Here is a 27,387-nt window from a genome sequence, read left to right as displayed (position 1 = left end):
TTTCTACCACCAATGCCTTTTACCAGAAATAATTGACGGTCGCATACCAAGAAATTTACCGGCGAGGGAAAGGTCTGGACCATAAATTGTTTTAATTTCATTGTGTAGATGTTAAACAGTAATTTTTTTTACAATAAAGCGTTTAAAAACAAAATATATTAGATCATTGAAGAAGATTGAAAATGTCAAGTGATGTAGGAGGTATTCCCAAAAGTGCATTTTTCTGTAATAATATAACGTATTAAAAAAGTTAAATAAAAACTAAACTAGTTATGTGTATGTACCTAATATGTAGCACAATAAACAATATGGTGCCTCTTATACATAGATTTCAATATTCATTTGTATAATATGATATTATAATAACATAATCGATTCAACAACATGTGGTAGATGCATGTACCACTGAACATACGCTGTACCAGCATTCCATCAAACGATCAGTGGTGTATGTACTTACCATCACACATTTTCTTGTAAAATATAATTTATTTTTTTTTAATCTAGAACAATAAATTTAGTCAAATATAAAAGTTTTTTTTTGGTTCGGTAGTTGTATCTTAAAAAAAGTGTCCTATAAAGGGATAATATTATGTTGAGTACAACCTTCAAAAGTTATCAAAAAATATTTTAATTAATTTTTGTGTTCCATATCCAACTCGGCAATACGGAACGGAATCATCTCGGGGTCTGTCTGTAACAGGTGTTTTTTTCCAATTTTTTTCCATTAATTTATTTGACGTAAACAAATTAAATTTGTCACAATAACTTTAGTAAGTAAGCTCGGTAAGTATTGGCACACTCAAGATAAGTCACCAAACAGAAAAATAATTTTAAAAAAACATCGATAACTCGGGACATGACAACACTAGTGGACTAGTGTATCGACATAATTATTGAGAATGTCACATCACTTCGTTGACTGTATACGTATTCAACAAAACCCTCTCCGCCCCCCCTCACCCCCGAATACTGAGAGAAAGGGACACATGCACCTCAGCCTGATAATACCTAAATAAAATTGTCAAAATCGAGGTTTTGTAGTCCTCGTTTTTCTACTCCAAAACTGAACCGATTTCCAAGATTTTTTTTACCAAATGTATTGGAAGAAAACATTCTATGTCTGTACGTTTTGTTTTTTTTAAAAATACATCGTCTTATTTGTATACTGAACGTTTGTTGATGGCGTTAAAAAAAGGCAATTTTAACAATTTTTGAAGGGTTATAACTCCTATAAAAAGTAACTTATCAAAAAAATCAAAACGTACCGACACGCTTGCGGTCAATATTCATATTATGTAAAAAAAATATTTTCTCTAGTGTCAAAATCCAGAGAGGGAAATGAGGAATACGTTTGTATGGAAAAAAACACCACCCGGTTTCCTCTTAACAATCAATGTAGAAAATTACAACACGCGTACTTATGGAAAGCACAATACTCGTACATATTGCTTGTGTATCGGTTATTCTCCCACCGAGCTGTTTGAAGCCACAAACGTCAAGACGTAACGGATTCTATTGAGGGTTCTTTAATGCCATTCTGCAGTATCGCTGTGCCGATTGAAGAGCCACTACGGCCAGACGATGGTCTCAATCCAGGGAACGAAGGCGGAGACCCGCGAGGCCAGTGCGAGGCAGTCCGGGGCGTATATGCCGACCCCAACCAGCAGGTAGGTGCACGCCACCCGGTCACCGTTGTACACCTGCAGCGGCCCTCCAATCCCGTAATCCTGAGGACACGACATTATATTTGTATTATCACTCTATTCTCATCTACTCTGAAGATGTAACTTGGATTTTATATCTATGAAACATGCTGTTATTGGCATATGATCAATAGCCAAACCTGATATTGTGCACTATGTTTGTTTCTGTGATAAATATGGCAGATTATAAAACCGTTGTTACAGATTTTTTGTGCCATACATTTGAATTATCTCAAAACGGTCGTAACTTAAAAAGGCAGTCGCATGTAATACACATGCCACATATGTACTAAATCTGTTTCACGTGTATAGCAATAGAGGTTGTCACGTACCAAACATTGTGATCCCCCGGTGTCTATCGGCCTCGCACAGATTTGGGTGGTATTCCGCACCCCCCCTAGTAGCCAGCTGTCTTCGGGGAGCTTTTCAGTGCACTCCGCGTAACTCAATTTTTCCATGGTCCACTGAAATATTACAACTGAATTAAAACTCTAAAACTATTTAATAGGTTGGGTTTGATGCGATATTTCTGAAATTTCATTTCCCCGCGAAACCTGTCCTATAAAATTGTCATACCTGCACACCCAAACGGATTTGTTAACGCCCACCACTAATAAATTCAATAGCTACGTACAAGAGTTCCATAGTCGTTCAAAGATAAGAGATGAGAAATCATAATGTTCCAAATTTTGGATTACCGCCGTCTTTTGAGATCATTCCAAACTAAAATTACAAATACTCTTCACGTGTCGTGTAATTAACTAAAGCCGCCATGTATTTAACTGCCATTTGTAAAAAGGGGCGATATAACTCAAGATTATTTGACATAGACTAATAACCTTTCCACTCGGTGAACATTGCTGGCAATATTATTCTGCTTATCGGTCGGTAAAATGCCGATGATTCTCAACTTTTAAAAAATTACCCTATAAATTAAATGATTTAAACATATATTATACAGGGTGGTTGTTAGAGGGTAAAGTGCGTTTACTTCGGGGGGGTCATTCTACATGATTGTACAAGTGATACAAATAAATAACTTTTTAAAAATTCCAATGTTAAGAAAATAAACATTGGAATTTCGAAAAAAGTTATTTACCTTTTTTACTTCTACCATCATGTATAATCAACTCCCAAAGTTATTACGCTTTATCCCCGGACACCATGTTTTAAGTATTTTTAATACATATTCATTCTTTAAAAAATATTGTAAACTGTGTCTGTACTCAACACGGGACTAAGATTAATAAAAAAAATAAAATGAAAATATACATCCTTCTATCCTTGTTACATATGTACTCACTTTGTAAAATTCCATCCCATCATCAAACCTAGTGAGGATCAGTCCATTGCTCTGCAGAGGGGTTCCAGTATGGAGGCAGGCTGGGAGGACTTGTTTGGAAAACGTGACTCTGAAAATGTACATTTGAAAGCACCGTTATCATCCAGGTTCTAATAGACCAGTAACCTCGTCGCCTGTAAGGGGGGACCTTGCATCAGATCCGCTACCTCTGGTTTTATGCCGAGTTCTTTATGATGTTGGCCCAATGAATAATTCATGTTTTTTAAGTTAAAAGAAATATACACGTTTCACTTTTTTAACTTATAAGTACACATTAAAAATAAAAATCCAAATATTATTGTTTACTACATAACTTACGTAAGTACATTTTGATTTTGCTCACTGATCTTAAGAGCAAACAGTTTTTTCTGAAATATATTCGTTCTATTTACTGATGTCAAGCGAATGTATAATATTGGGAAGGAGATTGTGTATGTGTACACACTCGTGGCCTATGTTTCTTTTACCACGTTCAGTCTTTGCTGAATATGCGTTTAGTTTATTACGTTGTCTTGTGTAGTGTTCATATACTTGTGATGTTTTTATAAATGTTGTATTCGTGTGTATAAATCCATTCTGGATTTTGTAGATTAATAAGAATATGTTTTATTCGTATGGTTTTCGGATTTTCAATCATTTCGTTTCTTGGTATACTTTTTTGCCAGGGGTATCTGGGTTATAATTAAAAAGTTTTTATAACTCTATTCTGTATTATTTGTAAGTCTGTTTAAATACGTAATGTATGTGTTTCCCCATACCAAATATACCAATTAGTGGAATATATTTTTTTCTAAGTTTTTGCATGTGCTGATTAAATGATAAGACAGATCTTAGAAAAAACGTTAGAATACAATGTCGAGACTCATCACCTCTTTGTAGACTTCAAGGCCGCGTATGACAGTATTAATAGGAACGCATTGTATAATGCAATGAGTGAGTTTGGAATACCGCGTAAGCTGATCAATCTGGTGAAACTGACAATGTCCCCAGTAACGTGTAGAGTCAGGGTTGGCAGTGATCTGTCCGAACCATTTGAAGCGCTCTACGGGGTGAGACAAGGAGATGGATTGGCCTGCCTCTTATTTAACATAGCCTTAGAAAAAGTTATTCGTGACTCAGGCATTGAGAAAAGAGAAACGATATTTAACAACTCTGTGCAAATATTGGCTTACGCTGATGATATCGACATAATTGCGAAAAATCCCGATGATTTACAAGACGCCTTCATAAATCTTGAAAGTTCTGCCAAAAATATGGGTCTTGTAGTAAACCAGCAGAAGACCAAATACATGGCCGTAGGATGTACCCAACAAACCCCATCTCTCGTATGTGGAAGCCAAAATTTTGAAACGGTACCAAGATTCACATACCTGGGCTCCCTGATAACAAACAATAACAACACTACAGAGGAGATCCAGAAGCGCATCGTGAATGCAAACCGCTGCTATTTCCGCCTACAAAAATAAATAAAATCCAAACTGCTTTCCAGAACCACCAAGGTATTAGTGTACAAAACACTAATTAGACCAGTGCTTACGTACGCAGCCGAGACGTGGGTTCTAACTAAGAAGAATGAGCAAGCACTGTACGTTTTTGAAAGAAAAATTTTGAGGCGCATCTTCGGACCGGTTCTAGAAAATGGATTTTGGCGCAGACGTTATAACAATGAGCTCTATACTCTGTTTAAGGAGCTAAACGTCACAAAATTCATAAAACTGGGAAGACTTTGGTGGCCAGGTCATGTGGAGAGAATGACCGAGCATCAAGAACCAAAGTCCCTGCTGAGCTCAAGACCGATAGGGAGAAGGAGCCTGGGAAGGCCAAGGTTAAGATGGAGCGACAACGTCCTCAAAGATTTGTCTGCCTTGGAGCTTCGAAACTGGAGAGAGCTGGCGCGGGACCGAGATGAGTGGAGGAAGACTCTTGAGGAGGCCAAGACCCACCAGGAGTTGTAGAGCCAAAAGTGATGATGATGATGATGATTAAATGATAAGTGTTTATCGATATGCAGTCCCAGATATTTTTCACCATCTGAAATTTGTAGGTTTTTTTCTTCTTAGCAATGGTTTATGAGATGGCGTTTTCTTTTTGGTGAGAATTTAAGCATTTTGACTGATCATGTAACTCGATTTTTTTTAATTAGTTGTTTATATATTTTTAATTGGCAAGTTGTTTAATAGGTTTAGATCCAGTTGTGATTTTTCAAAGTTTTTACCGAAGTAAAATATAGCGGTATCATCTGCGTAAAAATAAATTCCGCCATTTAGGTTTAATTAATATATCATTTATATATATATTGGAAAAAGGAGTGGCCCTAATATGGACGATTTGTTTGTTAGTATGTTCCACATTTTCTGCGAACCATTTTCGTAATTTTTAAAGAGAGCGGTATAGTGTTTTTGTTTTAATATTGTTTTGTAATATTATTTCATTGTAGAAAGCAATCACTTTGTGGTTTGACATATTTAATAAAATAAAATACTTTTTTGTTTTAAAACCACGATATTTATTAATTTAAGAACCGACCGGTTTCGCTTTACTTAAGCATCATCAGGGTACAAATTAATACTAAACAAGAAGTACATAATGTGTGTATATATATATAACAAAATATAGAGGGAGACAACATGATACAAATATAAGCAACACAAAGACGGTCATAAAACACATTAACATAAGTGCACAAGTAATGGAAAAACCGCTAGATAATTATGTAGACTAATGGGTTATATCAATTTTTTTTTTTTTTTTTTACAGTAATACCGCACAAGAGTCCTAACTGCTCCCGTCTGGAGCCAGTGAGACTATGGCATCCCCAATTGGGGTATGTTGTGAGGCTGAGGGTATTGGGGAGGGGAGGGAGATGGGGAAGAGGAAGGTGGGGAAGTACCTGGCTATTCAGATCTGGTCACCAAACACGGCTAAAGCCATTTCAAGCAACGTTTCAATTCTGAATGGTGGTCTTACACCAGGGCGATACTGAGAGTATCTTCCACTCTGGAACGTGCCGCAAATATACTATATATTATTTTAAATTAATTAATTGTGAAATAACACAAATTAATCAAATAAAATTTATTTGCGCACGCCGGGTTCGAACCCGCGACCTTTGGATCTGTAGTCAAAAGCGTATACCACTAGACCACGCCGGCCGTCAAATAATATCAATAAATCGGGAGAAACAAAGTTTGTGTTGCTTATATTTGTATCATGTTGTCTCCCTCTATATTTTGTTATATATATATATATACACACATTATGTACTTCTTGTTTAGTATTAATTTGTACCCTGATGATGCTTAAGTAAAGCGAAACCGGTCGGTTCTTAAATTAATAAATATCGTGGTTTTAAAACAAAAAAGTATTTTATTTTATTAATATTATTTCGTACGTTTAGGAATTCAGTTTTCAATGATAAGTTTGTAGGTTGTTTTTTTTACTTTAAGGTGTATTTTTTTCTTTTTCAATTAGTTTTAAGAGGTCTTTGGTTATCCAATCCCGATGACGTTGATTTTTTTTTGTGTACAATAGATAGTAAGAGTTATTATATTTATCAGGCAGTTCATAAAATTGTTAGAATTTGACATCGAATCGTCATTTACGTTGATAACAAAGGGATCCTGGAGGATATCATTATTTAGTTTATCTAAATTAATGTGTTTGTACTCGTACGAAGACGTTATGGATGAAATATTAATATATGTGTGAAGGACATCAAGGAGTAATAGGTATATTGTTATCGGATATTGAATTATCGCAGTTCGTTAGTGAATACGATAGTGTGATATCGGAGAGAAGGTGATCTATGATTGTGTTTGTATTTTCTGTGATGCGTGTTTGTTGTTTATTTTGTTTTTTAAAATACTATAATTATTTAATCTAATTGTTTATGTGTACTTACGTGTTTGTGTATTTGTTGTGTCAAGTAAATTAATGTTGAAATTTCCAAAAATTATATACCTTTTGTGTGCTTCTAGTTGAGGAGTTAATCTTATGCTACGTATACACCCACCAGCCGAACTGCCGTACTGAACCTCAACTTATGGGAAAGAAATTTCGCGTTTCGGTTCGCAAATGTATTCGTACCCTAAAAAGTCTAAAGAGTTACGCTAGGTTTTTTATACACTACACTGATGTTTAAGTTAAGTTTTTTTTATATGTATCCGGAGGAAGTTGTTGTCAGAGTTCGTGCATGTTGTTGATAACATTATAATCCATGGTGTCTCTGGTAAATATGGAGACCAGCTCCTTGTGGGCGGCAGGATGCTTCAATTCAGTAGCCTTCAAGATTTACATATTTTACTTCTCCTTCTTTAAGCCAGGTCTCACTCACCAGAATAATGTTGAAGTTGGACTCTGTGGATTTGAGTAGACACTCGATGTCTTCAAGTTAACCTTTTAGACTTCTTACGTTCAGGTACATAAACGAAAGAGAAGTTAGTCCTCTTGATGTTCTTGACTACTACTTGTACTATTTAAGTTATTTTTAGGGTGATTTCGTATTATTTGATAGGCACAGTTAGTGAATCTAGCATGTTTAAATATATTTTTTTAATGTAACACGTTTAGCTACTTGTTTTATGTGACCGGGTGTATTAAAATATTTGAGTGTTGAAGATTTTGTATTATATAATGGTGATTACTAAGCCGATTTGTCGGTGATTTAACTTGTTAACCTGAATACAGAATAACAATATCCATTTTTGTTAGATTTTTGCTTTATTTTATACATTTGACATTTAATTTTCAATCGTAGCATCCCGGTAAACGTGACGAGCATTTTGAGTGAATCGGATTCTTTTTAAAATTTTCTCCTCAGTCGTTTACCCTGTTTGTCACCCAATATGATAATATTTCTTTTTTCTCCCTCCAAAGGAGGACCATTCGTTATTATTTTTATTCTCTACTCCTTGATTTGCTGTCTGTGTAGTGAAATTATATTTTCCGGTGAAGTTGTGGTTTTCAGAGTAGTCTGCTGATTGGTCTGCTTTCATTATATCAGCTATCAGCCTTCAGCGGTTGAGTATTGCTGGTCGTTTTTCCACGGTTTCGAGTATATTTTTTGTAGAGTTTTCCAATGATTGATTTTCATTGATGTTTTGTTCTATGTTTGTAATTTTAGCTATTATTTCTCGTTGAAAACTTTCAAGTAAAATGTATACCTATATTGATCGACATCTTTTGGAAAGTTCCGAAGTTTTCATTCAGTTGCCTTATTATTGATATCAATATATGATCGCTTGATGGTTCATAATTTTACTATATAATTGTGAAAATAAATGTTTTATGCACAATTTGTTAAATGACAAAAGATTATAATTGTTTAATTGCTTTTTACAACACAAAAGTTAGTTTATGTTAGTTCAAAGTAAGATTTCGAACAAAACAATGACAAGTTCGACGTACGTATTTCACATTCATTAATATTTGATGTGCAAAATGTTTGTTAAATAGTGTCAAAAGGCAGCGTTGTTTAAATTGCTCTTCACTATAGTTTATTGGATAAAATAATTATTTAAGACAGTTTTTTTAAATTTTCGTTTCTGTAGACACCAATAGTTTCGACAATACAGTTTTTTAAAATATGTATTTTTTCGAACTAGGAAATTTTCAGAAATATTTTGTTATTCTATGGGAATTTCGATCCTCTGGAATAAAAAAAAATTCAATAAATCTGGACCTCGAAAAGGAAGCTACCATTTTTGTCAACATAACCTCTAAAACTGAATAAATAGATGTAGCCTGATTAAGGGAGCGGATCACTGTTACAAAGGTATATCAAATAGAAGAAGCCTGATTAAGGGAGCGGATCACTGTTACAAAGGTATATCAAATAGAAGTAGCCTGATTAAGGGAGCGGATCACTGTTACAAAGGTATATCAAATAGAAGTAGCCTGATTAAGGGAGCGGATCACTGTTACAAAGGTATATCAAATAGAAGTAGCCTGATTAAGGGAGCGGATCACTGTTACAAAGGTATATCAAATAGAAGTAGCCTGATTAAGGGAGCGGATCACTGTTACAAAGGTATATCAAATAGAAGTAGCCTGATTAAGGGAGCGGATCACTGTTACAAAGGTATATCAAATAGAAGTAGCCTGATTAAGGGAGCGGATCACTGTTACAAAGGTATATCAAATAGAAGTAGCCTGATTTACCTTTGTAACAGTGATCCGCTCCCTTAATCAGGCTACTTCTATTTGATATACCTTTGTAACAGTGATCCGCTCCCTTAATCAGGCTTCTTCTATTTGATATACCTTTGTAACAGTGATCCGCTCCCTTAATCAGGCTACTTCTATTTGATTTTCATATCAAAAAACGTACTTGAAAGGTCAAGAATACGGACAGGTTATCACGAAAGAACCTTGTTCAGCTGTCGAAGATGGTGGTACAGAAGTTATTTCCAAGGAGAAAATGAGTGAAGTTTATGTTAATTTATTTAAAAAAAACCGCAAATCCTTCCACAGTCGAGATGTCGAAAACAAGAACTCATGTCGAAAATAAATGTCAACCTGTTATAATTGTTGAGTAAGACTTTGTGTTTTGGTGCGGCTGTTTGAGAAATACTTACGCGCTGTCAAGCTGTGCTAGAGCGATGTTATTGTGAATGCCGGAGTGACTCCGGTTGAAGCCCGGGTGGATCACTGGGTAATAGTTTGTGTTTTGGTGCGGCTGTTTGAGAAATACTTACGCGCTGTCAAGCTGTGCTAGAGCGATGTTATTGTGAATGCCGGAATGACTCCGGTCGAAGCCCGGGTGGATCACTGGGTAATAGTTTGTGTTTTGGTGCGGCTGTTTGAGAAATACTTACGCGCTGTCGAGCTGTGCTAGAGCGATGTTATTGTGAATGCCGGAGTGACTCCGGTTGAAGCCCGGGTGGATCACTCTCCGGGAGATGACATAGACGTGACTTAGCGCTGAACTCCCTGCACCCATCCCCAGACCCACGAACTGTACTTCAGGACTGCAAATTAAATATTAAATTTGTTAGGGTTTTCAATTTTAAAATAACTTACATCATTTATCAATACGCTGCATTGCAGTATTAATCAATGAATATTTTTTGCATTATTACACCCATACGTAATACAAAATATTTTTGTCCATCTCCCCTGAATATTAACAAAATTTACATATAAAATTTGGTGTTATTTTGCTATCGAAGATTGGCAATCAGCAATCAGCAAGGTCAATAAGGTCCATTAAGCAAAACAGATCAGTCCTCCCAAAGGCAAAAGAAGCGGTGGGGATTCGTGAAAAATCCGCACATCTGAAAATTTTACTTCTTTTTAAGGCTAGTGAACACGAAGTTAAATTGCCTGATATGAGAAACTCTAGCATTCAATAAAAATTACCTTTAAAATTATTTCTTTTGGAAAGAATAATAATAAAAATTGGAAACAATTAAATTGGTTTTAGTTAATTTTTACTTTTGTTTAAGAATCTGTTATCTCTACTGCGTACGTGAACCATTAACTTTTATGAGAAGGTCATTTAAGACATGTGTAATATATATACGACCGGTCAGTGATTGAGTTGCGATCGCCTCTGGGTCCCAGCCAAGCGTAGTGAGTTCAATTCCTCGGTTGGCTAAGTCCTCCGTCACGACACAAGCAACATATACCGCTTACTGGGATAGTAGTAGGAGCTCTTTGTTACACGAGAATGATTGTCTTACTTAAAAAAAGTATAAACATGTATATGCATTTTTTAATGCAATTTGAACCTTATTCACAATAGATTTTTATGCTTTATCTTATCAATAGTCCCATAGGTACACCAATAACTGGTGAAAACTTAACTAAAAATGATATCGCTGTATTTCTATATATATATATGTATAAATATATATTTTAATTATCCACAAAAAAGTGAATTATATAATAAAATCACAGTACTATCTTTGTCAAGTGAGTATGTATGTCTGTTGTTCGTGAGGTTTTCACAACAACTTTGAACCTGTATCCCTTTTAACAAAATCATTAATGTTCTATGATATAGAGTTCCTGCAATAGTATCTGGTACGCTGTACAGTCGAATTTAAAGCAATACGAGGGAATAGTTTATTTATTACCCGAAACACAATTGGTTACTTTGCCCAACTCTACCTTAGAAGAAGGTAGTTTTGGTGTCGCTCACCTCGGAACCGTGAGACAAAACACGGCCGTCAGCACCCATCGCTCGCTGATGAGGGAGCCAATACATCGCCATCTGATATTATTAGTATCTCCGTTGCCCATACGTGCCTGGAAATAAAATAAGTATAATACACATCACTGTTTAGTGCTCCAAGAATAATAAGTGGCTGAAACCAAGAGTCACGGACATCGTATAAAGACATAACGAAAGCAACTGAATCAGATACACGAGTCACGTCATACCGGGAGTCGGAATAGCATACAAGTATTTAAGAGTCCTCACCGACACCTCCGCGTATTAAGTAATAGTTAAATAGAGTTCATTCAATCACTCAATACAAATTACTTCTGTGTAGATATTATGCCGCGCACCTTCTTCGTGTGTTACAACTATTCTCATAAGTGCATAAATATGTGAGAAAATATTTCAGTAATAAATAGAGAGATAAAAGTTCATGCATTTAAATCCTCAAAACATACTTATCTATATTCGAGTATTATTTTAGACAGGCGTTCTTGACCCAATATTCTTTTACCGATTTATAACGTATTTCCGTTGAACGCTATAAGATTTTAAGCTCTTAAAAAAATTATTTTTTATTTTATTTTATTTGGAAAACCAACAGATATAATTATTACAAGGTGTGGTGTTTTAAGTGTTTATTATTTAACCAATAATAGGTTTTCACTTAGGTATTTTAATAATTGAGTGAATATATATAATATTTATGTAAGAAAAAAAGTTACATTAGCCTATAGGGATGGGATGGCGGAAGGGAGGGGTATGGGATGGATCTAGTCTGTGTAATGTGTAGCATGTACGTATGTGTAATAAAAAAAATAATGATAGTATAATTATTCTTTGATTTTAGGTTTGAAATTGTGGGGTGCTGAGTTAAATAAGTCTAATTCACTGTATGAAGTATTAAGATTGTATGAAGCACGGTGAATAAAAGCATTTTGTTTTGATTAAGTATTACATTTTTTTTAACATTATTTCTGGCTTTCACCCTTCAAGGGTGTTCTTGGCCATCATTTAAAATTATTGAGAAATGGAAGGTGAATTTAAATATTAATTTTATTGAAATGGGCAAATTTCAAAATTATAATGAAAATTGGAGTCGAGTTCAGACTTAGAAGAGATGAGATGTTGAATGGAGGGGAGGCAATTTTAGATAAGGCTTGATAGAATAGAGGATATTATTTGTTTAGAGAGGGACAACCAAAAAATATGTGATCTAAAGTTCCCACTTCTAGACCACAGAATGTACAATCTGAGGAGTCAACGATGTGAATTTTAAAAAGATGGGAAGGAACGGAACAATGTCCGATCCTCATTCGAATGAGTAAAGAAATTTCTTTTTTGGAAAAATGAGGGAATTGCTGAAACCACGGTTTTGATGGAATAGTCCTTTGTATTGAGGCATAGCAGGCTCCCTTGGATTGACTAGCAATATGCCAATACTCAGACCAAACATTGCGGGATCTATCTTTGATGATGGAAAAAATGTCAGATAGGGGAATGTGGTTTACGAGGGTAACAACAGGGTTGGACGCTCCTTGTTTTGCCAAGGCATCCGCAATATCATTACCCATGATACCAACATATCCAGGAATCCAAATCAGAGTTATAGTTTTACCAGAGCTTTGAATGGAGGCTATCATCTCTCGAATAAGGCATACAAAGTGATCATCAGGATGAAGAAGAGGACTGGATTTAAGTTTTTGGAGGGAACTGAGAGAGTCAGAGAGAACGAGGGAATGTTCGAAATTATTTTTGATTATATATTTGAGAGATTCTATTATTGCAATGCACTCGGCTGAAAATATTGAAAATTGATTTGAAATTGAATGAAATATTCTGTCATTAGAATTATTGTGGTAAACGTATATACAACCTATACCACTGTTAGGAGAGTCGGGAGATTTGGATCCATCAGTAAATAAAAGAGAAAAGTTGGGCCATTTAGATGAAATAATGTCATTGAAAATATTATTGACAGTTCGGGCCGGGAGATTGGAATGACTTTAAAGGATTCCGATCCCTTCAAATATTGTTGGGGATAGGGTGACGTGACTATATTTTAATTTGTATAAGGGAAGTAGATCATTTTGGATGATGTGAAGCTCTGAGAGAGACTTAAAATTTTTACAGATGTCAGGAAGAGGTTTAGTTGAAGCTCTGATTGTAGATGAATGGATTGAGTCAATGAACAACAAGAGGCTGGGGATAACCTGATGACATTTAGAATTTAAACATTAAAGAACAAATTTGTCAGCAAATAGTTGACGCCTTAAATAAAAAGGAGGATCAGAACATTCTACTTGAAGGGAATTGATGGGTGACGATTGCATCGCTCCAGTCATAATTCGCAAAGATTGAGATGGCTTCGAATAAGTGCGTTGTAAAGCAACTTAATGCAAGTAGGGTGAGCTCCCCACCAAACGCCAGATAATGATCTGATGATATTTAATTTTTTTTCGCATTTAGTAACTAAATTATTAATATGGGAAGACCATTTAAGTTTCCTATCAAATGTTACTCCCAAAAATTTTACTTCAGAAGCGTTGGGGATTGGAGAATTTTTAAATAAAATTTGAACGGGGGGGTTTTTATGGCGGTTTGAAAAGGTGACACACTGAGTCTTTTGGATTGAAAGTTCAAAACCATTTAAGGTGAGCCATGTGCAAAGGGCATTCATGGCTTCGTTAAGATATTTGACGGCGAGAGGGATGATTTTGGATGGTAAGAAGAAAGCTGTGTCATCTGCAAACTCAATAACTTTTCATATGTGTATATATTATACAGTAAGGGGGACAATACATCGCCTTGTGGTAAACCCTTCCAAACAGACCTACTTTGAGGAGAAAAATCTGGAAGTTCAATGATAATTTTTCTATCTAGAAATAGATTAATAATAGATTGGACAAACATGGAGGGAAGGCCAAGGCCTAGAAGTTTTTTTTTCAGGATTGGGATTGAAACATTGTCAAAGGCGCCTTCTATATCTATAAAGACGGCAAGACAAACTTCCTGTTTAGAAATTGATAAATTAATATCAGTGCTGATGATGGCAAGGTTATCTTGAGTGGATTTTTTTTTCCTAAATCCAAATTGAGATGGAGAGAGAAGCTGTTTACTCTCAACAAAAAATTCTAATTGGTTTTTAATTAATTTTTCATAAAATTTACTGAGGGTGGATGAAAGAGCGATTGGCCTGTAGTTGGATCCAGAATTTGGTGATTTGTTTTTTAAAATAGGGATGATTATTTGAGAACTCCAGTCATCAGGCATTATACCAGTCTGGAAGATTTTGTTTAAGATGCTTAAGAAGTGGTTTAGAAAATTATCATTACTATTTTTGATTATGCTGTAGGGTATACCATCTCTGCCTGGAGATGAGTCCTTGACTATTGATAAACAATTTTTTAAATCAATTAAGATGAATGGAGAGTCTAGCCAATGATTAGACAAAGGAGTATTATAGATTGGCGTTATTTCATCTAAGTGAGGTACAAAAGGGGGGGGGCAATTTTGTCCAAGAATTCATCTATCCATTTAGAATGAAACGCTCGAGGAGATGGTGAACTAAAGGAGGATCGAAATCTTCGGATCATAGACCAAACTTCCGAAATTGGAGTGTTCGGAGATACTGAACTGCAGAAGTTGTACCACCCAGATCTTTTTTTTGACTTCAATACCCTTTTGGCATTGGATTCAGCGTTTTTTTATATAAGATAGTTCTCCATAGTCATATTGTAACGATAGGAGAGAGATTTACTTTTTGAATTCTTACTACTTTGGAACATTCCTCATCCCACCAGGGAGTTGGAGGGAGTTTTTTTAAAAGAGATTTAGTTTTAGGGGGAGGATTTGATTTCTTTATTGCAGTTATGAGCATTGATTTGAAGTTATTATAATCATCTTTGAAGTAAAATATATTGGTGGCGGGTAAATTTAGAAGGAACTTGTCCATATGAGAGTTAATTTCATCCCATTTGGTGTGTTTCGTTTTAATCTTTGTCGAAATATGAGACTTGTCCGATTGGAAAGAAGTTTGATAAGTAATGGTGATCGGGAAATGATCGCTAGAGAAAGGGTCGGGGGACACCACCCAAGAGGAGAGAGAAGCCAGACTAGTAGAACATATCGCGAGATCCACTGCACTGGGGTTTGTGCTGGGGCGTGAGATCTTAGTAGGAGATCCGTCATTCAAAAGGAAAAGGTTGGATTGATCTAGGAAATCCATCACACTTCGACCATCTCGGTCGGAGAAAGCAGAACCCTAGATTGAAATAAAGGATGTGTCCTTTATTTAAGCTGCAACCATTTGGAAGTCAGCATTGGGGGGTTTGATATTATTTATTGGGGAAAATGATATGTATTTCTTAATAAAAAGGGCAGCACCGCCGCCCGAACCTTCCGGGCGGTCGTCGCGGAGACAGGAATACCCTCCCACATTAAAGTGGGTGGATGGAGTAAACCAAGTCTCCGAGATAGAAGCCAAAGAAATAAAGTTGGAATTTAATAGGTTAAGGAGATCAGATTTGTTAGAAATAGCACTTCGGCTATTCCACTGAAATATTTTGAAATCTTGAAGAGTTATTTTGAATAAATGATTTTAATGTGGTAATAATAGTAGCAGTGTTGGACGGTAGATTAGTTTGAGAAGAAATAAGGTCAATTAGACGCATAATGAGAGTTTGGATAAATGAAGAATTGTCTTAAGAGAATTTTTCAGAAAGTTTTAGAGAGTTCATTGAGGACGGATTATAATTATTTGCACACCCATTTGTGGCATTTGAAAGAGATGAACCATTGGGATTTAAGAGCAGTGAGTTTTGTTGTTGCTGATCGTATCCAGGAGCCGGTTTAGAGATAGCGTTTTTGTATGTGAATTTAGTTGAACGAGAAGAAGTTGTTGTAGAAGAGGGAAGAGGATTGGATGAGGAGTTGCTGGATAAAGCCTCAGCAAATGATTTTTTGACAGGCGGGAATAGTTTAGAAGCCTGCAGAAAAGACAAGTTCTCAGAGGCCATAGAAATTTTAATATTTTTTTGGCGAGATTGTTCTGGGCAAGAAGTGTTGATAGCTGTATGTGAGCCTGAGCGGTTAAAACATTTGGGTGAGGAGGAAGAAGGACATTGGTCAGCTGCGTGGTTTTCTCCACATTTAAAACATCTGGGTTGAGATCTGCATGCAGCTTTGGTATGACCAAAACGGCAGCAATTGAAACATTGAGTGGTGGAATAAGTATACATTTCAACTGGTAATGAGTTGAAGAATAAATATATATGGGAGGGAAGAAATTGACCTCCAAAGGCGATAACTACAGATTGGGAGGGCTTCCAGGAAATTATACCCTCAGAGGAGTCCTTGTAATTTAGCCTCCTGGCTTTAATGGGATTGCCAATGTGTTGGGGGGTTGAAAGTGAAGACAGAATTTCTTCGATGGACAGATCGGTCGAGATACCTCTGACCAGGCCCATGCGAGTGACATTAAATGTAAGGATATATGCCTTGAACTTTGAATTAGATGAAATGAAGATATTTTTGATGAAACTGTTGGCAGCTGACCCTGAGAGGAATTCGACGGAGATTCGGAAGCGACCCTCGGCTTTTACACCTCCAGGCTTGATTGAAAGATTCTTGCTATTTGATAGGAATTTGCCAAATTCAAGAGGGTGGATGGTTTTTCCTTGCTCAGTTTTTTGGGCGTATACTATGAATAGGCCACGGGAATGAGGAGAATAAAAGTTTGTTGGAGGAAGTTGAAAAAGTGCTGGTGGGGACTGTGAAGTCGAAGGAGAGTCAAGTTTTATTGGGGAAGAAGGAGTAAATTTCCTTTTTTTGGTAGAAGTCAAAATGACAGAATCACTGTCAGAAATTTCTCCATTTTCCCCGTCTGGGGGGTCTGGAGAAGGATCTGGGGGCTTTGTAGGGGGTCCAGGAGGGAAATCTTCCTCCATTATTCACAACAGTAAACAACTACAATAATAGTATGGAAAATGACAGAAGTAAAAAAAGTTTATAAATATCTGGAAATCAGCAGCAAAAAGTGACTCCTGGAAGATCAGGAGGGAGAAGAAACCTCAAGGCACAACACACTACACTTTTTTTTTGCCAGAAAACAAAAAAGAATGGTAAAAAATTAATTTTAGATAGAGCAAAACAAAACAACTGATGACAGCCAAATGTTATTGTTGCAATCCCTGAAAAAGTTATAATCATATATTTTTTAGAACCATTGAAAGAATCTAGTATTACATTGAGGGATGTTTATTATGTTTAATGTGTGATTTTGTCTTGTTTGTCTGATGGGTACTCTTAATTGAATTCTTTCTAGTAATTCCGGGCAATCTATCACAGAGGTGGCAATTTTTTGAAAAAATAGTACGTCTGCGGAGTTTCTACGACTTTCCAGTGAAGAAATCCTGAAAAACGCTGCTGACTCCTCGTGACTCAGATGAGGATGATAGGCCCGAAAATCAAAGTATCGTAGAAAACGATATTGCATTTTCTCAATTCTTTCGATGTATGACTTATACGTGGGATTCCAGACTTGAGAGGCGTACTCCAGAGAACTGCGTACATACGCAAAGTACAGCATTTTCATCGTATTTACTTTTTTTAAATTTTTGCAGGTTCTGAGTACAAAGCCAAGTACCTTGGAAGCTTTTGTAACCATGGATTTGATATGGCGCTCAAAAAGTAATTTCGGATCTAACACTACTCCCAAATCCTTATCCTTTGTCATTTTGCTCAGTATTGTGCCGTTAAGGGAGTAATTAAAATAAATGGGATTTTTGTTTCGGGTGAAGCTGATAGTGCCACATTTTTTTACATTTATTTGCAGGTTGTGTTCTGCACAATAAATATTTAGGCGATTTAGATCTTCTTGCACGCGGGTACACTCATTGATAGACGTGACAGGGGAGAATATTTTCATGTCATCTGCGTATAGTAAATTTCTGGAGTGGTGAAAACATTTCCCAATGTCATTAATATATATTAAAGAGTAATGGTCCCAATAATGACCCCTGGGGTACTCCCGACGGCACGGTTTCCCAGTTCGATTTATAGCCACCGACGACTACTGCTTGGCTACGGTTTGCTATATAGGACGAGAGCCATCTGAGGAGGTCTCCCTGTACACCGATTTGTAAAAATTTTCTCATCAAGATATCATGAATAACTAAATCAAAAGTAAAACCTGTATACGCTGATCCATGTTATAAGAATTATTAAAATAATAATGAATTATTAAAAAAAATAATGTTATTTTCGAGAATAATTGTTAATCATTGCTTTGCCTAGGTAAAATAGTAAATAAATTCCGAAAATTACTATTTGACATGTTTTGTGTGAAAAAAAAATTTCATTTTTTTTTACCCAAAACAGTTTCCTTTAATTGGTACTAATGAAATTTTTTGTAGAGTTATATTTGCAATATTTTCAATAAATCATAGTTATTTTCTTGTTTGAATATTCTCGCTAAAGCATATTTATTATAATCACTTCTTTGTTTGAACGCGCTTCCTTTAACATTTGTATTTACTAACATTTAAACCATTTTTATTCTTTTTGAATGCTTACTACGGAGCCTAAACGTAAAACGCGTTTTATTAGTCATTATTTAAGCAACACGGCGAGATAGTTCATTTTATAAGAATATAAGGTTACAATATTGTAGACTGGGTTACCGAATAAAAAACCCACTGCTATAACAATAAATAAATAGTTGAAACTAACCAGGTGCGGGAACTCCGCAGAAGAAGTGGCAGTTCTGCTGTGCACCGCGGCGTTATCCGGAACAGGCGGGCAGTAGTCTCCTCTGGTCCATATATAGTTCGTTTCCCGGCAAGGATATATCTTCTCCGTTAGGTTAATGCAATCTACAGGAAAAGTAATATTAAGGGCCCGTTCCCACTTCCGTTTTAAAAACGAAGGCGGGTCCCGTTTTAAAAACGGATGCCTTAGTGGCTGTAGTGGATGTATGGAGCTGTTCACACTTGTCCGACACGATTTGAAAACGGATCCGACATTTTTTGTCGGATGGATCGCCAGCGCAGCGCGTCCGTTTTCAAATCGTGTCGGAACACGCTCGCTCATAGTGTTGTATGGAGCTGTTCACACATGTCGTCTAGTCATTCCGGCAGAGTCCCCGCCACACCCCGACCCCTCCCCACCCGCTCCCAGTCGCAAGGAAGCAGGCACGCTGCGTGCTTGTATTTGGTTATTTTGTTAAGTAAATAAATCAAAACTACAATAATGGATAAGGAAATAAATCCCGAAAATTTAATACCACTGGTCGAAGAAAGAGTATAGTAATATTTTATTTTTAACTACTTAAATAAAAACAAAACATTTGGTGTACTCAACTTTTGTATATCAAAATTTATATTTTGATTTTTTAAAGTTTACTTTTTTTAAAATTTAAAGCTTTAATGAGATGCACGATGCACGGGAGAGCGTATTAGTTTAATAAACACATAATAACAAAATATTTGAGTTGTTATTGTTTTCTTACTTTAAAATATCGATAGCCTTTCTTCAGGACAAATGCACTCTCTCAATTTTGTATTTTGATATGTTAAGCTCTCTAAAACTCATTCCAGTAGATGGTTAAAGGAAGTGATAGATATTCTCTTAAACCATTAAGCGCCCTTGAGGTAATTTTCTCACGGTGAAAACGGCGCTATATAAATAATCCAATCATTATTATTCTAAAATAATTAAAGAACTTTAGTTCATCACTTCTCAACTCACCAATTAACACTTGGAAAATTCCTACAGAAAATCATTCGGCTATGATTGGGTGTACCCAAAATTTTCTTTTTACTTTTTTCCTTCTTTTTAATAAGTACCACATGACAACAAGAGCTTCATCGTCGTCCATTGCGCACCATTACTGAAGAATGAGCAAATAACATGTTTTTGTTGAATCGACAATTACTTTTTTTCGTTGAGTATGCTCCGTTTTTACAACGGATCCGTTTTTAAAACGGAAGTTTAAACAGGGCCATTGGCCATCCGTTTTTAAAACGGGACCCGCCTCCGATTTGAAACCACTCCGCACACCTACAACAGCTGTGTAGGAGATGGGCCCCGGCTCCAGAGCGGTCACGCTATGATAATACCCACGTGAATATAGGTCTGTATGTGTGAGTGGACAAGAGCTTACAGTCCCCGGCTTTAGCGAAGGTGCGCGGCACCTTGACCACGCTGGAGGGCAGGCGCAGGCAGGTGGAGCGCGGTGGGGAGGAGGGCGAACAGCAAACCACCTCCAGTCCGCCGACCACTCCGCACACCTGCAACACATATATATTGAACACCCCTTCTGAAGATTATATTCTAAATTAGTTAGGTTTTATTTTTATAAGGTATAAGATAGTAATTTGTTGTTTCCAAAATATTTTATTAATATTTGTTTAAAATGTACGAGCTATTAGCTAAGTGCGCAACCATTTATTTTACAGACTCCTGCCTAGCACCTAGCGGTCAGTAGTAAAACTAGGGCCTATAGATAAAACAGGTGTTTTAATCAAAAACAACGTCACTACTACGCTTCCATTGATCATTATCACGACACTAGACATTCAAGGAGGAATCCAGTTGTTCCACCTACTACTATGACATCCTTTGCCCAAAGACAATTCTATTACCTTGGTCCAAAATTATTCAACCTCTTACCCTATTTATGGAAATCGAAAAGCATAAGCATTCTGCGTAAATTAGTTTATTATTGGCTTCTAGACTTAGGAAGAGTCGAAAGCGAACTTATGATGACCAACAGATAAACAAAAATGTTCTGTACTCACATTTATTCATTGTTATTGGCAGTTAAATAAAAAATCCTACCATGCATCTGATTTATACAATTTTTTTAAGGTTCGGTAGCTCAAATATATTATTTGTAAGAATTTGTCAAGGTACGGCTGGATTTGGTTATTTCATTATTTGTGTTTTCAATTATAATACGATTGCGCAGAAAATATTTTAAAGGGAACATTTTTTTTTGGTTTTTACGCAATTAAGATGGATAATATGAAATCGCTAATCGCCAAACGAGGGGTTTTAAAAGGGAAACTCACGAGGTTCGGGGATTCAATAAATAGTTTATCGTTAAATGAGATCCAAATTAGGTACGAAAAAATTGAAAACATATTAAACCAGTTTGAGTTAATTCAAGATCAAATAGAAGCTCTACCAGATTCTGACGACATCGAGAATAATTCCCAAAGGGAAAGTTTTGAGAATCAATATTATTCGATTTTAGTTAAAGCAAAATAAATGTTACAATCCGTTGAGCAAAACAAGATAGCAATAAAACTTCTTAACCTCCAATTAAGGGAATTCAATGGTGATCAAAAAACATGGGTAAACTTCTAAGAGACATTCAAAACATTAGTGCATAGTAATCAAACGTTAAATAATGTGCAAAAATTCTATTATCTGCAATCCTGCTTAAAGGGAAATGCAGAAAAAAGATTCAAAGGTTTGGAAAGAAATTTTTTAATGAATCCTGAACTGAAATCTCAGTATGCTCAATTTATGAAAGAATATGAGCAATTAAATCACATGGAGCTATGTGAGAAAACAAAGGACCATTCCTATTTTTTGCCGCATCATGCGGTAATAAAGGAAGCGAGCAGCACTACTAAAGTGCGTGTAGTATTTGACGGATCGGCTAAAACGTCGACCGGTATTTCCCTGAATGATGCATTAATGGTAAGAGCTGTTATTCAAAAAGATTTATACACTCATCTTTTACGTTTTAGGAAGCATAGATACGTCATGACGGCTGATATAGAAAAAATGTACCGTCAAATCAACGTACGCCCAGAGGATCGCAGCCTGCAGAAGATTTTATGGCGCGACTCTCCAGAAGAGGAGCTCAGGCATTATAAATTGAAGACAATCACCTACGGTTTGGGACCTTCCTCTTTCCTGGCAACTAGATGTCTACGGCAAATCGGTATGGACAATCGCATTAAATTTCCCGTAGCAAGCCAGGTCATAGAAAACGATTTCTACATGGACGATCTGTTGACCGGAGAGGACGACTTGGACGCATGCGTCAGGTTGAAACAACAGGTACATGATATTTTACTGTCCGCCGGAATGACCCTGCGGAAGTGGAGATCGAATATTTCGGAATTGTCATCTGGGTCGGGCCAGGGTGAAATTGCTGGGAAAAGCAATGGTGAACAAATGATCACTAACAATTCCAAAATTGAAAAGATCTTAGGTTTGATCTGGGATAATGAATCAGATTGTTTATCATATGAAATTAAAAGACCGTCAAGTAAGACGGAAAGTAAGCGTCAGATATTGTCGTGCATAGCTTCAACTTTTGACCCATTGGGTCTCCTAGGCCCCATAATAGTGGTGGCCAAATTAATTATGCAGAAATTATGGCAATCAAAAGCAGCATGGGACGACACACTACCTGATGAAATTTAACTACCCTGGAGGGCCTATCTAGGTGAACTATCACAACTAAATGTATTGAAAATCCCGAGGGGAATTAACCACGGAGCGCCAAGGAATATACAATTACACGGTTTCTGCGACGCTTCGGAAAAAGCATATGGAGCCTGCGCTTACGTCGTTTCAACTGATCAAGAGGGTAAGCGACATGCACATCTACTTACTTCTAAGTCTAGAGTAGCACCACTGAAATGTATTTCACTGCCCAAGTTGGAACTATGCAGTGCTGTGCTACTAGCCAAACTGATTAAGAATATCAAGTTGGAGCTAAGTATAGAGGGATCGGCCACTCATTACTGGTGCGATTCAACTATAGCGTTATGCTGGTTGAAGGGTCAACCAGCTCGGTGGAACACTTTTGTGGCTAACCGGGTAGCGGAAATCCAGGATATCAGCGATCCAAACTAGTGGCGACACGTATCATCGGCCGAAAATGCAGCAGATATACTGTCCAGAGGTACCACAGCTGAAAGGTTAGTCAACGTTTCAATTTGGTGGAAGGGACCAAGCTGGTTGACAGAAGAGATCAGCGTTTGGCCACTATCCAAGGTGTCCTGTTTGAATCCCCCTGAGATTAAGAGCAAAAATGTATTACTGGCAGCTAATGTTCAAGAATGGGAGATTTTCAAAAAATTTTCATCGCTAACCAAATTGAAGAGAATTACCGCTTTGGCGTTGAGATTTATAAATAATTGTCGGAATCCTAAAGATAAAATCGGAGGTAATATAACTGTCACCGAACTAGAAGCAGCCTTAAAATGTCTGCTGAAATCATCTCAAGAACATTCCTTTAAAAGAGAATTAAAGGACTTGAAAAATCACGTGATGGTAAACAAAAATAGTAGATTGAAAGCCCTCAATCCTTGTTTATTAGATGGTTTAATTTGTGCAAATGGTAGACTAAAACTAGCTACGTACTTATCACATCAACAAAGGCAACCTGTAATATTATCGCCTACACATAAATTAACCGAATTAATCATAAAACATTATCATTATGTGCATTTACATGCCGGGCCACAAGCGCTGTTAGCAGAAATACGCTTGAAATACTGGCCCATACTAAGAAAAAATACTGTTAAACGAGTCTTACATATGTTTTTCTTATTATATGTTTTAGATACCAACCTCGAGTTTGCCAGCAGATTATGGGAAACTTGCCTGTTGAAAGAATCACTCCCAGTCGACCATTTGCGGTGACGGGGCTTGATTATGCTGGACCTATTGACATGAAGAGTGGAGCGCTGAGGAAGTCTCCACTTATCGAATCGTATCTTTGCATATTTGTTTGTTTTTCTACTAAAGCTGTTCATTTAGAACTTGTAACGGATTTGTCAAGCGATACTTTTTTTAATTGCTTAAAGAGATTTATCGCCCGGCGGGGTCAACCTGAAAAAATATTTTCTGACAATTCAACTAGCTTCAGAGGAGCTTCCAACAAGCTTCAAGAGTTGTATGCCAGTCTAAAGCTGAACAATGACAAAATTCATAGGTTTTTAGCAGATAAAGGTATAGTTTGGAACTTCATTCCTCCTAGGGCGCCAAATCACGGCGGGTTGTGGGAAGCTGCAGTTAAATCTACCAAGTTTCATTTATATAGAATTACCAAAAATAATCCATTACAGTTTGAATTATTATATACTTTACTTTGTCAGATAGAGGCTTGTTTGAACTCCCGTCCTTTAACTTTCTTGTCTGATGACGTCAACGACCTACTCCCCCTCACCCCCAACCACTTCTTTATGGGCACTGAGGCTTTTATCATCCCTGAAGTAGACGTCCGCGAGCTACCAGAGAACAGACTAAGCCAATATCAAAAATTAAATGCCTTAATTCAAACTTTCTGGTGTAGATGGAAACGAGATTACCTTGCTGAACTACAAAAACGGACCAAATGGCAGGCCAGCAGCCAAGAAGTCATAAAAAAGGACGATCTGGTCATCTTGAAGGAGGACAATCTGCCTCCTGCATTATGGAGGATGGCGCGCATAACAGCAACTCATCCAGGACCTGATGGCGTAGTGAGGATGGTTACCCTCAAGACGTCCCAAGGCATTTTTGTGCGACCTATCACAAAAATATGTTTGATGCCAATAGAATCAAACCAGGATCTGCATCTCCCGACCAGGCAAACTACAGACCTTCTCAAGGTCACAGCCTAATGTAACCAGGGCTGAACCAATGCGACCACACAGGACTATTGACCATAGAGCATCGCTTTGGTTAACCGACTTTATATCCAGAAGCCACTGGGGCTTCCAGTCAACCAGGACCAGGGGTATTCGCTGCCTACCAGGACAGGGCACCCTTAATATGAAACTCAACCCCCTGAGTTAACATGTACCACCCTTGACAAGATGATCACCACTGGACCGAATGCAGAGTGAACGGTCTACACAGTGCAGTGATTACAGTGTTTTTGTGTTCTATTAAAAGAAAAGAGTCAAGTATGAACTCATAAAAAAAAAACAAACTTCAGTTTTTGAACTGCTCTATACGGGAGCTAGAATATTAGTTAATTAAGTGATCTACATGTGTGAATGTTATTAATTTTATGAATTTTATCAATTTTATGATTTATCAGGTTATGGGTTTATTAATTTTATGGAATAATGTGATTAATTTTATGGATTATGTATTTGTATGAGGATTATTATATTTTTGATTGTTTTAAATTATATTCCCGATCCCTTCAGGTTTAGGTAGTTTAGTTATAATGAACTATTTTAATATTTGTTGAAAGTTTTTTGTATTGATATCAAAAAAAAAACCACCAGGTTTTTTTTTCTCATCCCGGCGGTGGCAATATGTTTAAAATGTACGAGCTATTAGCTAAGTGCGCAACCATTTATTTTACAGACTCCTGCCTAGCACCTAGCGGTCAGTAGTAAAACTAGGGCCTATAGATAAAACAGGTGTTTTAATTACCAATTGGCTTTTCTTTGACAGTGTTTTGTTTTTGATAATTAGCTTGTCAGTGTGTGTTATTTGATTAGGTTATAAAAAGCCTCGCCAAGTGGATTTTTCACTTCTTCTCTCCAAAAAATAGTAACAGTCAGTCATTACGGTCAACTGACCGTTAGTAAAAGTGTTTTGTACGGGTCGGGAATAATTTTTAAACTCGTAACATTAAATAAATTAAAAAATGCAGTTTGTGCAGTAAAAACGAAAACCACGCGTCTGTTATTTTGAAGACTTCATCAAGCGCCAAAATATTCTCAACAATATTAATAATTAAATAATAAATTATATGGGTTGTAAAACGTTGTCATTTCATGTCTCCCTGTGTCCCAGGTTCATTTTTTATCGATAATTTTAATGTTTTGTAATTAATATAAAACATTAAAAAAGTGAGTTTTTCATAATTGTGTTCACAATTTTAGTGGGAGAGCGATGATAATGAGAAAGTAACGTAAGTAATATTTTTGATTTTCACAAACTAGGGATACCGTTTAAAATATGTGGCAGATTTGAAGTTTATTTTTCTGGTTATGATGATTATCGTTCTTTAAGTGTGAAATTTTATTATTTTTAATCGAAATTATTGATTTAAAAAACGACCTTCTATAAACGGCCCGTGATTGGTTGATCGAATCCTGACGTCATGGGTGCTGACTTTCAGAGGTTTGTCGCCCTAAAAACCTAAAGATTTTTGTCTTATTTGTGTTTGTTGAGGGTTTTTTAGATGGTTGTGTAATGTTCTTATAGTTTAATCTAATATTGTGAAGCTGTAATGCCGGACAGTGGTTATTTTACAGGAGAAATAGACGTTATAATGAGTATCATAAATAATATAAGGTTATTAATAAAGCAAGAAAAACACAATGTATAATATATTCTCATACTATACACAGTACAAAATGCATCCATAATAGTGTTTATTCTGACTCTTTTAAATTAAATTAAAACAAAACAGCAAGTTCGTTACTTAACTTCCCCGTCATAAGATGAGCTGTAAATCTTTGGCCATTCTAAAAGCAAATTACTGTTTAAAACTTACAACTGTATGCTAGGAGGGTGTATGGGTGTCGTTTAGATATCCACTTTACAACTGTATGGTGAGGGTGTATGGGTGTCGTTTCCACCTTTTAATTGTGAAGACAAATAGTTGAATGTTCTTATTGTAATGTTAAATGTCAGCCTATCAGAAGCTGGGCGTACTGTACTATAGAGTCCGCAGATATTGCAGATAGAACACAACTGTACTATAGAGTCCGCAGATACTGCAGATAGAACACAACTGTACTATAGAGTCCGCAGATACTGCAGATAGAACACAACTGTACTATAGAGTCCTCAGATACTGCAGATAGAACACAACTGTACTATAGAGTCCGCAGATACTGCAGATAGAACACAACTGTACTATAGAGTCCGCAGATAGAACACAACTGCTTTAAGAGTTCCAACAGTCTGGAGCCGGGAGATTATGGCAACCCCAATTGGGGTATGTTGTGTGGCTAGAAGTTGTGGGGAGGGGGAGGAGATAGGGAAGAGGAAAGAGATGGGGGCAAGGAAGGTGGGAAAGTACCTGGCTATTCAGATCTGGTCACCAAAAACGGCTAAGCCATTTCAAGCAACGGTTCACTTCTGAATGGAGGTTTTACACCAGGGCGATACCGAGAGTATCTTCCGCTATGGAACGTGCCATAAATTTACTAAACATTATTTTTAATGAATCAATTAAAATGTACTTGCCCACG

The 27,387-nt window shown here is 36.6% G+C and overlaps 1 protein-coding gene across 1 annotated transcript in view; it reads right to left on the bottom strand.

The window, feature by feature from the left end:
* Positions 1-1,080: 1,080 nt before the first annotated feature.
* LOC149417725 (chymotrypsin-like elastase family member 2A) overlaps positions 1,081-27,387 on the bottom strand; it is a 41,582-nt gene continuing 15,275 nt past the window's right edge. The window contains exons 3-9 of the mRNA XM_089639396.1: positions 20,376-20,502; positions 18,944-19,086; positions 11,192-11,298; positions 9,864-10,016; positions 3,010-3,118; positions 2,039-2,170; positions 1,081-1,730 (exon numbers count right to left, since the gene is read on the bottom strand). Of these exons, the coding sequence (XP_089495522.1) occupies positions 1,572-1,730; positions 2,039-2,170; positions 3,010-3,118; positions 9,864-10,016; positions 11,192-11,298; positions 18,944-19,086; positions 20,376-20,502 (930 nt within the window). The 3' untranslated portion in view covers positions 1,081-1,571. The remainder of the gene's footprint in view (positions 1,731-2,038; positions 2,171-3,009; positions 3,119-9,863; positions 10,017-11,191; positions 11,299-18,943; positions 19,087-20,375; positions 20,503-27,387) is intronic.

This window comes from Hesperophylax consimilis, chromosome 14, assembly GCF_061612785.1.
Source record: "Hesperophylax consimilis isolate HC1 chromosome 14, BYU_Hcon_1.0, whole genome shotgun sequence".
In the NCBI taxonomy this organism is placed as follows: Eukaryota; Metazoa; Arthropoda; class Insecta; order Trichoptera; family Limnephilidae; genus Hesperophylax; species Hesperophylax consimilis.
Note: the sequence above shows the minus strand (reverse complement) of the source record. Positions and strands in the feature narration are given on the sequence as shown.